The sequence below is a fragment of the Cetorhinus maximus genome, chromosome 23, assembly GCF_964194155.1.
Source record: "Cetorhinus maximus chromosome 23, sCetMax3.hap1.1, whole genome shotgun sequence".
In the NCBI taxonomy this organism is placed as follows: Eukaryota; Metazoa; Chordata; class Chondrichthyes; order Lamniformes; family Cetorhinidae; genus Cetorhinus; species Cetorhinus maximus.
The window spans coordinates 24917818-24935915 of record NC_135901.1 but is presented as its reverse complement, the minus strand read 5'-3'; the positions used below and the strand labels follow the sequence as shown (position 1 = coordinate 24935915).

Sequence of the window (18098 nt, the reverse complement as noted above, 5' to 3'; positions counted from 1 at the left end):
TCAAAATCTGAGGATGATATTCAGTTTAGGATAAATTGGGCGACTCTCTCCAATCCTGATGTGATGCTTACTTTGAGTTTCTGGACTGAAAATACTTCTCCTTAATCCCCTCTGAAATTTATTTGAACCAGAAAAAAGGGAGTGAGAGAACCCAAAAAAACACAAATGCAGGTTGTGAAATTCAGCTGAATGAACGTGGTAATTTTTGGGGCCGGCACTAGGAAAAAGTGACAATGAAAATTGTTAAATCGTCATCAGAAACTGAACTGGGTTCAATAATATCCACCAGGGAAGGGAATAGCCACCTGATCTGGGCCTAAACGTGATTCCAGTCCCTGTGGGAGGAGTGATTGGAGAGGCAGGGGGCAAAGGAGGGGGATTTCATATATCTCAGAGGATTGTGAGACTGGAGATTACAGAGACAGGAAAGGATGAGGTCATGAAAGGATTTGAAAACAAGGATGCAAATTTAAAAATCGAAGCCTTGTTTGATCAGGAGGCAATGTATGTCAACAAAATGAACGTTTCGAGTCCAACATGACTCTCCAGAAGAGTAGGGTCCCGAAGATGAGTCATATTGGACTCGAATCATTAACCTGCTACTTTCTGGCAGATACTGCCAGACCTGCAGAGTTTATTTATTTCCAGCACTTTCTGTTTTTATTTCAGCTCCTCACACTTGTTGTTGGAGATGAGAATGGAGGAGACAGGGGAGAGGGAGAGCACTTAAAAAGGAAGTAACTTGTGTTAAAGATATTAAAAAGATTCGACAGGCTATGTGTTTAACAAAAAGCTGATTTATTTGACTTTTATTCAGATGATTAACATCTATAACAGGGCTGGAATTTATTAGCATCCGCAGAAAAAGACCCTAATGAACATGGTGACATCCTGGATGTGATTAACAGCAAAATCGAGCTCTAACAGTCACTTGCGAACTCGGTGGTGTGCCATGAGGTGCGATTCCTGAGTGAATCTCTTCCCACACTCGGAGCAGGTGAATGGTCTCTCCCCAGTGTGAATTCTCTGGTGTACAGTGAGATGAGATGATCGCCTGAACACAGTCCCATAGTGAGAACACCTGAAGGGCCTCATCAGTGCGAACACATTGATGGAGCATCCGTTGCCCAGAACTTTTACAGCAGTTCCCACATTCTGAGCATTTAAAAGGTCTCTCGTTAGTGTGAACTCGCGGGTGTGACAGCATGGAGGGTAACTGAGTGAATCTCTTCCCACACTCAGAGCAGGTGATCAATTTTTCCCCAGTGTGAACTCGCTGGTGTGCAGTGAGGTAAGATGATCGCTTGAAACCAGTCCCAAAGTGACAGCACTTGAATGGTCTCTCATCAGTGTGAACAAGTTGATAGAGCATCAGGTCCCCAGAACTTTTATAGGACTTCCCACAGTCTGGGCATTTAAAAGGTCTTTTCTCAGTGTGAACTTGCCGGTGTGCCATGAGGTGAGATGATTGAGTGAATCCCCTCCCATGCTTAGAGCAGGTGAATGGCTTCTCCCAAGTATGAATTTGTTTGTGTACAGTGATATGATCGCCTGAACTCAGTTCCACAGTGAGAGCACCTGAAGGGTCTCTTGTCAGTGTGAACATGTTGATGAGACATCAGTTCGCTGGAACTTTTATAGCACTTCCCACAGACTGGGCATTTAATAGGTTTCTCCCCAGTGTGAACTCACTGGCATCTCAGCGGGGTGGATGTATGAGTGAATCCCTTCCCACACGTGGAGCTGCTTAATGGCCCCTCCCCAGTGTGACTGCATTGGTGAATTTCCAGCTTCCAGGTAGCTAAATCCCTCCTCACATTCCCCACATTTCCAGATTCTCCCCAGTGTAACTGCACTTGTATTTCAACAGGCGAGATGATCCTCTGAATCCTTGTCCACGCTCAGAACATGTGTACACGTTTCTCCCCGCTGTGAAAGGGGCTTTTCCCTTCCATATTTAAAGTCCAATGATATTCAGGTTACGATAAATTGGGCGACTACGTCAGATCCTGATGTGATGTTTGGTTTGAGTTTTTCAACTGCAAATCCTCCCCTTCTAATACCCTGTGAAACTGACTTAAAACAGAAAAAAAGGAGTGAGAGAGAACCCACAAAAACACAAAAAGCAGATTGTGAAATTGGGCTTAAAATCTGTGAATTTGTGGGACTAGCACTGGGGAAAAATGACATTGAAATCTGCTGGATTGTCATAACAATTCAACTGGTTCACTAATGTTCGTCAGGGAAGGGAACCTATCATCCAGTCTGGGCCTTAACAAGACCCTGGCCTCTAAGGGAGGAGGGACAGAGCGAGAGAGAGAGAGAGGTGTGTGGGTGAGAGAGATGCAGAGGGGTAAAAAGGGAGAGAGAGAGATGGGAGTGGCAGGGGTGAAGGAGAGGGATTTCATATCAACTCGACTAGAACATTAGCAGAACCTTCCAAACCCTTAATCTACATCACCTAGAAGGAACAGGGTAACAGGTGAATGTGAACACCATCATTTCCAAGTTCCCCTCCAAGTCACACAAGTCCTGACTTGTCTGACATCCAGTACTGGATGAACAGAAATGTCCTCCAATTAAATATTGAAAAAATTAAAGCCATTGTCTTCAGTCCCCGCTACAAACTCCACTCCCTAGCCACTGACTCCTTCCCTCTCCTCGGCAACTGTCTAAGGCTGCACCAGACTCTTCACAAACTTGGTGTCATATTTCAAACTTAACTTCCATTCACATATTTCCATTATCACCAAGACCGCCTATTTCCACCTCAGTAACATCACCCAACCCTGTCCTTGTCTCAGCTCATCTGCTTCTGAAACTCTCATCCATTTTTTTATTATCTCGAGACTTAACTATACTAACACACCCCAGGCCGGCCTCCCACATTCACCCACCAGTAATCTTGAGATGATTCAACACTCTGCTGCCCATGTGTTTACTTTCAGTAAGTCTTGTTCACCCATCACCCCTGTGCTCACTGACCTACAAAGGCTCCTGTTTAAGAAGCACCAACATTTTGAAATTCTCGTCCTTGTTTTCAAATCCATCTGTGGCTGTGATCATTCCTATCCCTGTGATGTCCTCCAGTCCCACAACCCTCCGAGATGTCTGCGCTGATCTCTTGGCCATTCTTGTCCATTCTTTAAGTTTCCGAAGCCCCAAGCTCTGGAATTTCCTCCCGAAACCTCTCCACATCTCTGCTCGCTTTTCTCCTTTAAGATTCTCCTTAACCTACCTCTTTCACAAAGCTTTGGTCACCTTCCCTAATTTCTCCTTACAGTGGCTTGGTGTCAAATGTTGCTTTGTAATATTTCTGCAAAATGCCTTGGAACATTATATTACATTGAAGATGCTATATAAATATAAATTATTGTTGGTTTGGACATATATCACTGTTCCTTTATCCTCACTGGCTGAAAATTCTGTACCTCCTTATCTAGTAGCATTGTGGGAGCACCATCACACAGACTGCAGCGGTTCAAGAAGGTCAAACATCATCTTCCCCACAGGTAACTGGGCATGGGCAATATCTGCTGCTGGTCTTGTTAGTGACACCAAAATCCCAAGTATCACCTGTGTCAAATGGAGCGGCCCTTCCTTTAAACTCCATTTGAGAGGAGAGTGACTGCTCCCTGGAGCTTGATGAGAGAAGGCAAATCAGAGTCAGATGCTGAACACACTGCACCCCATAGGGACATTACAAACTGCCCCCTTTCTTGGGCACTCCTTGCTGGAGCGATTGCAGCCAGCACACAGGAACAGAAGCAAGCCATTCAGCCCCTCAAGCCTGCTCCACCGTTCTATTAGATCATGGCTGATCTGCACCACACCTCCCTTTTCCCATCTTGGATCAAATTACTCTGATATATTTACTGAACAAAATTCGATCGGTTCATGCCTTGAGAAATTCAATTGAACCCCAGCATCCACAGGTTCTGGGGAGTTTGGTCCTGATTTCCACCACCTTTGTCTGAACACGTTGTTCCTGATTTCACTCCAGGTTCTATTGTTTTGATTATGCCTTCTTGTTCTGGATTCCCCAGCAAAGCAAATAGTTTCCCTATATCTATCCTCACAAGCACATTGGTCATTTTAAAAACCAGCATCATATCATCCTGAAACTTCAATATTTAATGAAATACAAAGCAATTTTCTGCAGCCTGCTCACCTTGTAGTGCAGCAGCATTGACCTTAATGACCTGGAGGAGCTTTCTCCCAATTGTTCAGAATGGAGACAATTTTTCCATCAAACTGCATCACACTTTGAGTCACAACATCTTCATGATGAGGCAGAGCAGCAGCAGAGAAGGAAAGAAGTGGAAGCAAATGCTGCGCTCCAGATCCCAATACTTCATGGATGTCCAGCCCCATGAGGCCAAAGATCTGCAGGTCGAGAATCAGTCTGTTCAGTCACAAGGAGATCCATGGCAGATACTCACCAGGCTGAGTAGGTGTCATCCTTGAATCGAGAGACTGCTGATGAAGTATTAAACAATGACCAAATGACTAACACAGGCACTTGGGCACTGAGAGAATACATGCAGCTGAACAGGTCGTTTAACTGAATTCTGGCCACAGGAAGCTCACTCCAGTGAAACCAGGCTGAACATGAAGATAAGGCAGAAGCAGTAGCAGATGTGATAGCCCAAGATTAAACATAACGCAAACTGAATTAGAATGAACATTGGAGCAGCTTGATTAGATTCACAATAACTAAGCAATAATAGAGACCTTTCATTGAAGAATAATGAAAATACTGGACAGAGCTAGAAATAGTTTGATTCTCAGAGGATGAGAAGAGACTTGGTAGAGGATAGAGAAGGATGTGTTTCTGTAGCGACTGTATTTCTGCATTCTCACAAGGAAGGAGGTGGTTTGATGATGTCGCTGCTGCCATTAAGCTGCGGAAGTAAAATCAAAACTTTATTTAAACAGTGAAGTGGATATAGAAAGGAAGAGATCATGTCAGCTCAATGAAACTTGTACCATTTAGGGCTATTACTGAAAAAAATAACTATTGACGTTCCTGCCTCTGTGTCAGAAACCCCACTGTAGACAGTCCTGGGGAGTGGAGACGGCTCTCCAGCTCATTCTGGGTTGATATCAGACAGGATAGGTGTGTCCGGCGGGTCCAGCTGTCCACTCCCATTGCGTGAGTTGTGGGAACTCATGAAACTCTCCAGGTTGAAGCCGGAACTGCAGATCCGCTGGAACTAAACAGTTCCAGACATGGAAGGAGCGTTAAACAGCCTGTGAATTCTTCCACTAATTCACACTGTTCTCCAAGGGTGAATTCAAAGAGAAACAATCACTACTGTGTAATTTTCTGAAATAATCCCTGCTGTTTGTCCTGAATGAATCAATTTCACTAACAAATGTTGAAATGTTTGCTCCACACCCACAGGTGTTTAAAGCCACAAACAGAAAGGTCCAGTTTTCGCCTGGAGTTTGAGACAGATCAGCTTTCAAGATGCAGACTTTCAGCCAATGAGGGACATCCAGGTTCAGCCCCGCCCCTCTTTCACTCCGATTGGTTGGAGGACCAGCCGTTCGCTTTTGGTCCTCCAGTCCTGCCCCCTCTTCCTATTGGTCCGGAGCTGCCGTCAATCACACCCCGAGCATTGTGATCTGAGCATGCGCGTGCCTTGGCGACAGACGGTGAGCGAGTTTGAGGCACCGGGTTTAAAATGGAGGTTTTACAAACACCGAATGTGGATCCAGAGCCCAAAATAAAACCGGCAACATTTTCTACGTAAGACGCGACTAGAAAACTGAATATTATCCCCGAGTCCCCGGTTTCTTCCGTTTCGCTCGGGTCCGACTCTGGGGAGAGGCCGGCATTTATTGCCCATCCCTAGTTGCCCTTGACAAGGTGGTGCTGAGCTGTCGTCTTGAACCGCTGCAGTCTATGTGGTGTAGGTGCACCCACTGTGCTGTTAGGAAGGGAGTTCCAGGATTTTGACCCAGCGACAGTGAAGGAACAGTGATTATATTTCCAGGTCAGGTTGGTGAGTGACTTGGAGGGGAACTTCTAGGTGGTGATGTTCCCATCTATGTAAAGAATCATTGAGACATAGACTTGTTCAACAATTGTGGAGAAGATGATGTTTGACCTTGAACCGTTGCAGCCCGTGTGGTGAAGGTGCCCCCACAATGCCGTGAGATAAGCAGTTACAAGATTTTCACTCCGTGATGATGAAGGAACGGTGACATCTGTCCAAATCAACAACAATGATATGTATTTATATAGTGCCTTTCATGTAATAGAACATTCCAAGGCGTTTCACTGAAGTCTTGTAAAGCAGCATTTGACAATGAGCCCACATACAGAGATGTTTGGGCAAAGGTTTGGTCACAGAGGTAGGTTTTAAGAATTATCTTAGAGGGTACGAGACTGGAGGAGATCACAGAGACAGGGAGGGATTTGAGAGCAGGGATGAGAAATTAAAAATTTAGGTGTTTCTTAAACTGAAGCCTTTGAAGATCAGCAAGCACAGGCATGATGGGTGAACAAGACTTAGTATAAGTAAGCACATGGGCAACAGAGTTTTGGATGACCTCAAGATTACAGGGAGGTTTAATGTGGAAGGCCACCCGGGAGTGTGTTAGGTTAGTTAAGTCTTGAGGTAACAAAGGAATGGATGAGGGTTTCAGCAGTAGATGAACTGAGACGAGGATGGAGTTGGACAATTTCAATGAGGTGGAAATGGGCGGTCTTGGTGATGATAAAGGGGAACCTGTAGAAATACAAAAGATTTCCAAAAGGCATTTGATAAGGTGACACACCAAAGATTATTGTGGAAAATAAAAGCTCATGTTGTAATGGGTAACATAGCATGGATAGAAGATTGGCTGGCTGGCAGAAAACAGAGAGTATACATAAATGGGTATTTTTCTAATTGTCAGGATGTGATGAGTGGAGTCCAGCAGGGGTCTGTGCTGGATCCTGAACATTTAACAATTTATATCAATTACTTAGATGAGGGGAGCGAAGTCATGGGAGCTAAATTTGCTGATGACACCAAGATAGGTAGGAAAGTAAGTTGTGAAGATGACATGAGAAGATTGCAGATGCATATAAATAGGTTGAGCAAGTGGGCTAAGATCTGGCAAATGGAATATAATGTGGGAAAATGTGAAGTTGTTCACTTTGGCAGGAAGAATAAAAAGGCAGAGTGTTACTTAAATGGAGAATAACACAGAATTTTGAGGTGCAGAGGGATCTAGGTGTTCTAGTGCATGAGTCACAAAAAATTATTATGCAGGTACAGTAAGTAATTTAGAAGGCGAATGGAAGCTTCTCTTTATTACGAGATGGATTGAACATAAAAGTCAGTATGTTATACGCCAGTTATACAGGGCATTGGTGAGACCACATCTGAAAAACTGTGAGCAGTTTTTGGTCTCCTTATTTAAGGAGGAATGTAAATGTGTTTGATGCGGTTCAGAGGAGGTTTACTCGATTGATACCTGCACTGAGCAGGTTGTCTTATGAGGAAAGGTTGGTCAGGCTGGCCTGTTTCTACTGGAGTTTAGAAAAGTGAGGGGTCATTTGATTGAAGTATATAAGATCCTGAATCATTTAGACAAGATGGACTTGCAAAGGATGTTTCCTCTTTTGGGTGAGTCCAGAACTAGGGGCGTTGTTTGAAAATTAGGAGTCACCCTTTCAGGACAGAGATGAGGAGAATTTTTTTCTCTGAGGGTTCTGCGACTCTGGAACTCTGCCTCAGAAGTCAGTGGTGGCAGGGTCATTAAATATTTTTGAGGTAGATAGATTCTTGTTAGGCAAGGGAATCAAAGGTTCTCTAATCAAAGTCATAATTATATTGAATGGCGAAGCAGGCTTGAGGAGCCGAATCGCCTACTTATGCTCCTATTTTGCATGTTCACATGATGCAGATATGTGGTTGGAAGGTCAGTTTGGGGTGAAACATGACACCGATGTTGTGAACAGTCTGGTTCATTCTCAGATAGTTGCTAGGGGGAGGGATGGGGTCAGTGGCTATTGAATGGAGAAGGGACTGAAGACAATGGTTTCAGTTATAGGGAAGGTGGTGGCATAGTGTCATTTTCACTGGACTAGTAATCCAGAGACCCAGGGTAATGCTCTGGGAACCGGATTGTAATCCCACCATGGCAGATGGTGGAATTAAAAGTCTAATGATAACCATGAAACCATTTTTGATTGTCTTAAAAACTGGTCTGGGTCACTAATGCCCTTTAGGGAAGGAAATCTGCCTTCCTTACCTGGTCTGGCCTACATGTGACTCCAGACCTACAGCAATGTGGTTGACTCTGTCAAACCATTACCAGCAATTGGATAAGGAATGAAACCAGACAGACCACCTGGCATCAACCTAGGCCGGAAGCGACAATGGCAAACTCAGCCCTGTCGACCCTGGAACATCATCCTTACTAATATCTGGTGCCAAAATTGGGAGAGCTGCTCACAAACAAGTTAAGCAACAGCCTGACACACTCATATTCGCAGAATATAATCCTTGTGGAGAAAAAGTCCCGTCTTCTCATTGAGGATACCCTCCATCGTGTTGTATGGAACTACCAGCTTGCGAAATGGGATAAGTTTTGAACAGATCGAACAACTCAAAACTGGGCAACCATGAGGCGCTGTGGGCCATCAGCAGCAGCAGAATTGTACTCATCCATAATCTGTAACCTCATGCCCTGGTATATCACCCACTCTACCATTACTATTTTCTAAATGGGGAGAGAATTCGGAAATCTGGAGTGCAGAGGGACTTGGGAGTCCTATTCCAGGATTCTCTTAATGTTAACTTGCAGGTTGAGTCGGTAGTTAGGAAGGCAAATGCAATGTTGGCACTTATTTCGAGAGGACTAGAATATAAAAGCAGGGATGTGCTGCTGAGGCTTTATAAGGCTCTGGTCAGACCACATTTAGAATATTGTGAGCAATTTTGGGCCCCTTACCTCAGGAAGGATGTGCTGGCCCTGGAGAGGGTCCAGAGGAGGTTCACGAGAATGATCCCAGGAATGAAAGGCTTAACATATGAGGAATGTTTGAGGACTCTGGGTCTATACTCAATGGAGTTTAGAAGGATGAGGGGGGATCTGATTGAAACTTACAGAATACTGAAAGGCCTGGACAGAGTGGACATGGGGAAGATGTTTCTATTAGTAGGAGAGACTGGGACCCGAGGGCAGAGCCTCAGAGTAAAGGGAAGATCTTTTAGAACAGAGATGAGGAGAAACTTCTTTAGCCAGAGAGTGGTGAATCTATGGAATTCATTGCCACAGAAGGCTATGGAGGCCAGGTCATTGAGTGTATTTAAGACCGAGATAGATAGGTTCTTGATTGGTAAGGGGATCAAAGGTTACGGGGAGAAGGCGGGAGAATGGGGTTGAGAAACTTATCAGCCATGATTGAATGGCGGAGCAGACTCGATGGGCGGAATGGCCTAATTTCTGCTCCGATGTCTTATGGTCTTATTACCATCAAGGGGATCAACCCTGCTTCAATCAAGTGTGTAGGTGGCATACCAGGAGCAACACAAGGCATATGTAAAAATGAGGTGTCAACCTGCTGAAGCTACAACACAGGATTATTTGAGTTCCAAACAGCATAAGCAGCAAGTGATAGACAGAGCTAAGCGATTCCACAACCAATGGTTCAGATCTGTTATGGCACAGCCGATGGTAAATGCTGAGTTGTTCAAATCCAAAAGGGGAACTTGAAGCAACTGCCACAACTTCTTTTGCAATTTGTTTACATTTTGAGATGCGTGCCTTGAATTCAGTAGTAATAAGACCACCAAGTCTTACTGGTTTTTACAAAACTAGATTAAACATTTATTAATAAAAGAAATGACTTTAAATACATACATAGATCTATAAATTACTACTTTGATAACTTGTAAATCCCCTGCTTAATCTGACTCCCAGTTGCACTTTCATTAAGGCAACAGTAAGACACATACTTTCCTAAGTCCCAGGCAAAATAAACCATACCCTGAACAGCATCCAGGCTTGGGCTGACAAGTGGCAAGTAACATTCGTGCCACATAAGTGTCAGGCAATGACTATCTCAAACAAGAGAGAATCTAACCATCGCCCCTTGACATTCAATGGCATTACCATCACTGAATTCCCCACTATCCTGGGGGTTAGCATTGACCAGAAACTGAACTGGACTAGCCATATAAATACTGTGGCTACAAGAGCAGGTTGTGCGACAAGTAACTCACCTCCTGACTCCCCAAAGCCTGTCCATCATCTACAAGGCACAAGTAAGGAGTGTGATGGAATACTCTCCACTTGCCTGGATGAGTGCAGCTCATACAACACTGAAGAAGCTGGACACGATCCAGGATAAAGCAGCCTGCTTGATTGGCACCACATCCACAAACATTCACTCCCTCCACCACTGACGCACAGTAATAGCAGTGTGTACCATCTATTAGATGCACTGCAGGAATTCACCAAGGCAACTTCAACAGCACCTTCCAAACCAATGACTTCTACCATCTAGAAGGAAAAGGGCAGCAGATAGATGGGAACACCACCACCTAGAAGTTCCCCTCCAAGTCACTGACCAACCTGACCTGGAAATATATCACTGTTCCTTCACTGTCGCTGGGTCAAAATCCTGGAACTCCCTTCCTAACAGCACCGTAGGTGTACCTACACCACATGAACTGCAGTGGTTCAAGAAAGCAGCTCACCACCACCTTCTCAAGGGCAACTAGGGATGGGTAATAAATGCTGGCCCAGTCAGTGAAGCCCGCATCCCGTGAATGAATTTTTTTTTTAAAATTAAGAATCCAAATGAGTTCTCTTAACTTCAGCCCCTGAAGGCAGCAGTTTGAGGCATAGATGCTAAAGGTTTTTCACACTCATTGAACCTTAGACTGCTTTCCCTTACACGCAACCTTCGTTCCTTTAGACATTTCTTCCCCATTGAATGCAAATTCCTATTGTTTCACTATGTCGTTGGACTTTATGTTTCTGATAAAATCTCTCATACCACTAAGTTTTACCAGTAGTCTTTGGGAAAAATAAACACACTCTTTCTAAACTTCACCTGGCTAGGTGTCACATTTCACTCCATCTTTTGAAAACAATCTAGTCTGGTTTATTCAAAAATGCAAATATTCTCTTGACACCTATGTTTCTAAACTTCACTATGTTTATCAAATTAATCTTTCAAACCGAACTTCTCTTCTTACATAAAAGAATCCAGACTAGTTGCCTCTGATTCAATTAAGTATCACACACACGCAGACACATATAGACACATAAACACATCCCACTGTTACTCTATTTTACAATAACATTATAATAATAATTGTATCTTCCTGACAGATCTAAGCTCTGCAGTCCTGCCATATCCAGTCGTGAACAATGGTGGGCAATTAAACAAGTCACTGGAGGAGGAGGCTCCACAAATATCTCCACCCTTAATGATGGGGGAACCCAGCACATCAGTGCTAAAGATAAGGCTGAAGAATTTGCAACAATTCTCAGCCAGAAGTGCTGAGTGGGTGATCCAGCTCAGCCTCTTCCTGAGGTCCCCAGAATCACAGATGCCAGTCTTCAACCAATTCAATTCACTCCAGGTGATATCAAGAAATGGCTGAAGGCAGTGGATACTGCAAAGGCTATGGGTCCTGACAACATTCCGGCAATAGCACTGAAGACTTGTGCTCCAGAACTTGCCATGCCCCTAGCCAAGCTGTTCCAGTACAGATACAACACTGGCATCTACCTGGCTATGTGGAAGATTGCCCAGGTTTGTCCTGCACACAAAAAGGAAAAGTCCAACCCAGCCAATTGCAGACTCATCAGTCTAATCTTGATAATCAGGAAAGCGGTGGAAGGGGTCATCAACAGTGCTATCAAGCAGCACTTGCTTAGCAATAACCTGCTCAATGACACACAGTTTGCGTTTTGCCAGGGCCACTCAGCTCCTGACCCCATTACAGCCTTTGTTCAAACATGAACAAAAGAGCTGATCTCCTGAGGTCATTAAGGCAGCATTTGACTGACTGTGGCATCAAAGAGCCCTAGCAAAACTGGAGTCAAAGGGAATCAGGGGAAAACTCTCCACTGGTTGGAGTTATACCTAGCACAAAGGAAGATGGTTGTGGTTGTTGGAGGTCAATCATCTCAGCTCCAGGACATCACTGCAGGAGTTCCTCAGGGTAGTGTCTTGGGCTCAAACATCTTTAGCTGCTTCATCACTGACCTTCTGTCCACCATAAAGTCAGAAGTGGGGATGTTCACTGATAATTGCACAATGTCAGCAGCATTCACGATTCCTCAGATACCGAAGCAGTCCATGAACAAGTGCAGTAAGACCTGAACAATATCCAGGCTTGGGCTGACGAATGGTAAGTAACATTCGCGCCACACAAGTGCCAGGCATCTCCCTTTTACATTCAATGGCATTACCATCGCTGAATCTCCCACTATCAACATTCTAGGGGTCACCAGTGACCAGAAACTGAACTGGATTAGCCATATAAATACTGTGGCTACAAGAGCAGGTCAGAGGCTAGGAATGCTGTAGCAAATAACTCACCTCCTGACTCCCAAAGCCTGTCCACCATCTACAAGGCACAAGTCAGGTGCTTGATGGAATACTTTCCCATTGTCTGGATGAGTGTAGCTCCAACAACATTCAAGAAGCTCGAAACCATCCAGGACAAAGCAGCCGCTTGATTGGCACCCCGTCCACAAACATTCCACCACCGACGCACGGTACACACCATCTACAAGATGCACTGCTGCAACTCACCAAGGGTTCTTTGGCAGCATCTTTCAAATTCAGAAGGACAAGGGCAGCAGACACATGGGAACACCACTACCTGGAAGTTTCCCTCCCAGCCACTTACCATCCTGACTTGGAAAAATATTGCTGTTCTTTTAATATTGCTGGGTCAAAATCCTAGAACTCCCTCCCTAATAGCATTGTGGGTGTACCTGCACCACATGGACTGCAGTGGTTCAAGAAGATAGCTCACCACCAACTTCTCCAGGGCAATTGGGGATGGCCAATAAATGTTCACCTAGCCAAAGCTGGCCACATCCCATGCACGAATTAAAAAAGTTTTCTCCGTATTTATATGAAAGACATTTCTGTTCATCCAGTACTGGATGTCAGACGAGTCAGGATGGTGTGTGACTTGGAGGTGATAGTATTCACAAGCACCTACCACCTGGTCCTTCTAAATGGTTGAAGTTGAGGGTTTAGGAGATTCTTTCACAGTTTTGGTCAAGCTGTAAACATTTAAAACATTTAAAATCCCACTCCTTCATCCCCTCTCCCACGTCTCTCTCTCTCTCTCCTCACCAAGTGTTCAGACTCTTGTGTACAGCCAGACTCAGACTGGGTGGTAGGTTCCCTTCCCTAAAGGACACTAGTGAACCAGTTGGATGTTTGTGACAATCCGGTAGTTTTCATTGTCACTTTTTCCTCATGCCAGTTCCATACATAACCAGATTCATTCAGCTCAATTTTACAACCTGCCTTTGTGTGTTTGTGGGTTCTCTCATCCCTTTTTATCTGTTTTAAATCAATTTCACAGGATATTAGAAGTGGAGGATTTGCGGTCAGGAAACTCAAACCAAATCTCACATCAGGATCTGACAGAGTTGCTCAATTTATTGAAACCTGAGTATCATCAGAATTTGAACATGGAAGGAAAAAGCACCGTTCACAGTGGAGAGAAACCATACACGTGTTCTGTCTGTGGGCAAGGCTTCAGGCAATCATCTGGCCTGTCGAGACACAAGCACAGTCACAATTGGAAGAAGCTATGGAAATGTGGGGACTGTGGAAAGGGATTCACTCAGTCATCCTACTTGCTGATGCACCAGCGAGTTCACACTGGGGAGAGACCATTCACCTGCTCTGAGTGTGGGAAGGGATTCACTCGGTCATCCACCCTGCTGACACACCGGAAGGTTCACACAGGGGAGAGGCCATTCACCTGCTCTGACTGTGGGAAGGGATTTCCTGAGTCATCTCACCTGCTGACGCACCAGCGAATTCACACTGGGGAGAAACCATTCACCTGCTCCAAGTGTGGAAAGGGATTCACTCAGTCATCCCACCTGCAGAGACACCAGCGAGTTCACACTGGGGAGAGGCCATTCACCTGCCCTGACTGTGGGAAGGGATTTCCTGAGTCATCTCACCTCCTGACGCACCAGCAAATTCACACTGGGAGAGGCCATTCACCTGCTTTGACTGTGGGAAGGAATTCACTCTGTCATTCAACCTGCTGAGACACCAGCGAGTTCACACTGGAAAGAGGCCTTTCACCTGATCCGAGTTTGGGAAGGTAATTACCCAGTCATCCGACCTGCTGACACACCAGTGAGCTCATGAGTAAGTACTGTGATTTTATTTTGCTGTTAACCACATCCAGGACTGAACCATGTTCATTGGGATCATTTTTCTTCTTCTTCAAAGGAAGATGGTTGTGGTTGTTGGAGGTCAATCATCTCAGTCCCAGGACATCGCTGCAGGAGTTCCTCAGGGTAGTGTCCTCGGCCTAACCATCTTCAGCTGCTTCATTAATGACTTTCCCTCCATCATAAAGTCAGAAATGGGGGTGTTCAATGATCATTGCACAATGTTCAGCCATCAATCATGGCTCCTTGGATATTAAAGCAGTCCGTGTCCATTTGCAGCAAGACCTGGACAACATTCAGGCTTGGACTGACAAGTGGTAAGTTACTTTCACTTCACACTAGTGCCAGACAATGACTATCTCCCCTTGATATTCAATGGCATTACCATCACTGAAGCCCCACTATAGCGTGGCAACAAGGACAGGTTGAGACGAGGATTTCTGTGGCGTGTTTCTCACCTCCTGTCTCCTATCATGAAACTATAATAATTTTCGGTTTGTGGATGTGAATGTACATTTTTCTGTCTGCGGTATTTAATGAGAGTCACATCGACTGCAAGGTTGAAATTATCAAAAGACGTGAGATGTACAAACGGTTTTATAAATGCTAATGAGTAAGCATGGACAAGGCTTTGCATATAAGGTGCAAAGGAAATTTGAATTTTTAGATAAGCGAAGGAGTTGTTGGGTTTCAAAGGGATAATAGGATGTTTACAACTAGCAAGATAAGCAAGGCCAATCAGTGTGTTTATTTTTCCCAAAGGTACTGACCATATTGGCAATATGAAAGATTTTTATATTATGAGGAAGGTAAATTTCCAAAGACATACAGAACAAAGGAATTTACAGATTAAAGAGAGAGAAACATATATATAGAGGAATGAAAGGCTTTGTTGTGGAGCCATGTAAGATCTAAGAGGAGTGTGTGAAACAGCCTTAGAGAAGCCCCCAGCCATTTTTGCAGAAGTCTGCTGTGTCCGGTAACTAAAGTTGGAGAAAAGCCTTTGGAATTCCACTGTCAAGTGGATGCTGTGGTAAACTTGCTGGCTTGCTATTTTAACTTAAAATCTGTTTTGGGCTGTTGCCTTAAAGGAGGTGTGTAGTTGGGAATCAGGTTAATTAGTAATTTTGGGATTTGTTATTGTATTAAGTAACTGTAATCTTATGTATCTGCTTGAAATCTTTTTTTTTCATTAATAAATGTTTCAATTTAGTTTATAAAGTCTCTAAAGGTGTTAGTGCACACATTACTTCTGATCAGTGCACAAATATTGAAATAAATACAAATTGCAAAACCCTTGTGATAGCGTCGATAAGTTTCCCTTATGGATTTGGTCCGCCTGGCACACATCACCTGTCACGTCATAACACTCCCCAAAGCCTCCCCATCATCTACAAGGCACAAATCAGGAGTGTGATGAAATACTCGCCACTTCTTGGATGGGTGCAGCTTCATAACATGCAAGAAGCTCAACAACATCCAGCACAGAGCAGTGAGCTTGATTGGTGCTCCGACCACTACCTTAAACATTCATCCCTCTACAACCGATCCACAGTGACATCATCTACAACATGCACTGCAGCAACTCACCAAGACCTTTGACAGCTCCTTACAAACCTGCAACATCTACCACTTAGAAGGACAAGGGCAGCAGGCACATGGGAACACCACCACCTGAAATTTCCTCTCCAAGCTACTCACCATCCTGACTTGGAAATATATCACCATTCCTTCACTGTCGCTGGGTCAAAATGCTGAACTTCCTCCCTAACAGCACTGTCGGTATACCCACACTACATGGGCTGCTATGGTTCAAGATGGCAGCTCACCATTGCCTTCTCAAGGGCAATTAGGGATGGGCAGTAAATGCTGGTCTCGCCAGTGGCATCTACATCCCATGAAAGAAGAAAAAAATGTTGTCCTCATTGTCTGCCACCGCTGCCGTCACGATGATAATGGCCACACTGATTCCTGATCTTATCCTTTGTCACTCCACACGTCCACTTCAGCATCTGTATCTCATGAGTATTCAGTTGCTGTTCCTCTTTTCTTGATGTTGTCCAAGTTTCTGCTCTATTTAACAAGGCCGGTCCTGTAGATTCTTCCTTTTCAACTTCAGTGACACTTTTCTATCACAGCACACTGAGCCGCACTTCTTCCAATTACTCCAACCTGAGTTAATCCGTTTCTTAATTTCTATACTTCCACTCTCTGCCATCACTGACCTCAGGTACTTGAAGCTACTCACATTCTCCAAGTCTTCGCCCATAACCTTTACACCTTCACTCTGATTCTCTTCCCTAGACTCAAACTGACAGTCCATAAATTGGGTCTTTGGTTCACTAATGTCCTTTAGGGAAGGTAAATCTGCCATGCTTACCCAGTCTGTCCTACATGTGACTCCAGTCCCACAGCAATGTGGTTGACTCTTAACTGCCTCCTGCAATGGACGAGGAAACCATCAATGACAATTAGGAATAGACATCAATTGCTGGTCTTGTTAGTGACTCTCACATCCCATGAAATAATACATTTTTAAAAACCTAATCTTCATACCTGTGTCTTACCAGTGCTTTTCTCCAGATACTCAGTCATGTTCTCATCAAACCCACCACACAGCTCAGTGTCATCTGCAAATATCATTGACTGTCACATTTGCTCAGTTCGAACATCTGTGACCATCAGGAAGAGGAAAGGGTTCAGTGTTGATCCTTGGTACAATCCAACTTTGATTTTGAAGCTCTCAGTCTCTCCCACACAGCTTCTTACTCTTGTTTGGAACTCCTTGGACATGTCCTGTAATAGTCGTACATACTTCCCAGGGACTCCACGAATTCTAACACATCTCCAGTCTCCCTCCCTGGACACCTGGTCATAAGCCTTCTCTAGATCAATAAATACAATCTTCATGATTCATTGACCTCCCCAGTTTTTCTTCATCACTTGTCTCAAAATAAAAATAGCATTGGGAACTGTTTCTGCCGATGTTAATAAAGCTAAAAGTTTTACCCAGTTATATGTGTTAATATTCTGGATAAAAGTCAAACCAATAAGCTTTATATAAAACAGACAATGTGACAAGTCATTTAATATTTCTACCACAAGTTAATTCCTTTTGAAGGGCTCTCTCTCCCCCCATCTCCTCCATCCTCACCCCAAACAACAAGTATGAGGAGCTCATGAAGCTTCTTTGTCGCTGAGATTGAGACAATCCGATCAACTCTCTCTGCTCCTCCCCTACTTTCCACTAGACCATCTGGCCAAACTTCCTCTAAAGATCTGACCAACTCTAGCCCTGAACTCACAAATTTCTTTAGTTTCTCTCTGATCTCCCATTATCCTCTCAAGAGCTCATCTTGTCCATGAGACACACCTTCTGCTCTATTGACCCTATTCTGCTAAACTGCTGACCACTCAGAAGAGTTTTAAATGAGCATAAGTTTATGGAGGGTGGAAGATGGGACACCAGTCAGGACAGCATTGGAATAGTCCAATCTGGAGGCATCAAAGACATGATTGAAGATTTCAACAGGAAATGAGCTGAGGAGGGATGAAGAAACTGATATTAGAGGTGGGAGGAGCTGATTTTAGTGATGGAAAGGATAAGTTGTTGGTTGCTCAGCCCTCAGCTGAGGGTCAAATAGGAAACTAAGGTTGCAAGCGGTCAGCTTCAGCCTCAGACTTTGGTAAGGGAG

General features: G+C 44.2%; 2 protein-coding genes across 2 annotated transcripts in view; both read left to right on the top strand.

Moving 5' to 3' along the window:
- The window catches only part of LOC144697901 (uncharacterized), a 292792-nt gene that overhangs the window by 90797 nt on the left and 183897 nt on the right, over positions 1 to 18098 (top strand). The gene's annotated exons all lie outside the window — the stretch shown is intronic.
- LOC144697902 (uncharacterized) overlaps positions 5627 to 18098 on the top strand; it is a 33012-nt gene continuing 20540 nt past the window's right edge. Inside the window, exons 1-2 of the mRNA XM_078569863.1 lie at positions 5627 to 5661; positions 13572 to 14262. Of these exons, the coding sequence (XP_078425989.1) occupies positions 13681 to 14262 (582 nt within the window). The 5' untranslated portion in view covers positions 5627 to 5661; positions 13572 to 13680. The remainder of the gene's footprint in view (positions 5662 to 13571; positions 14263 to 18098) is intronic.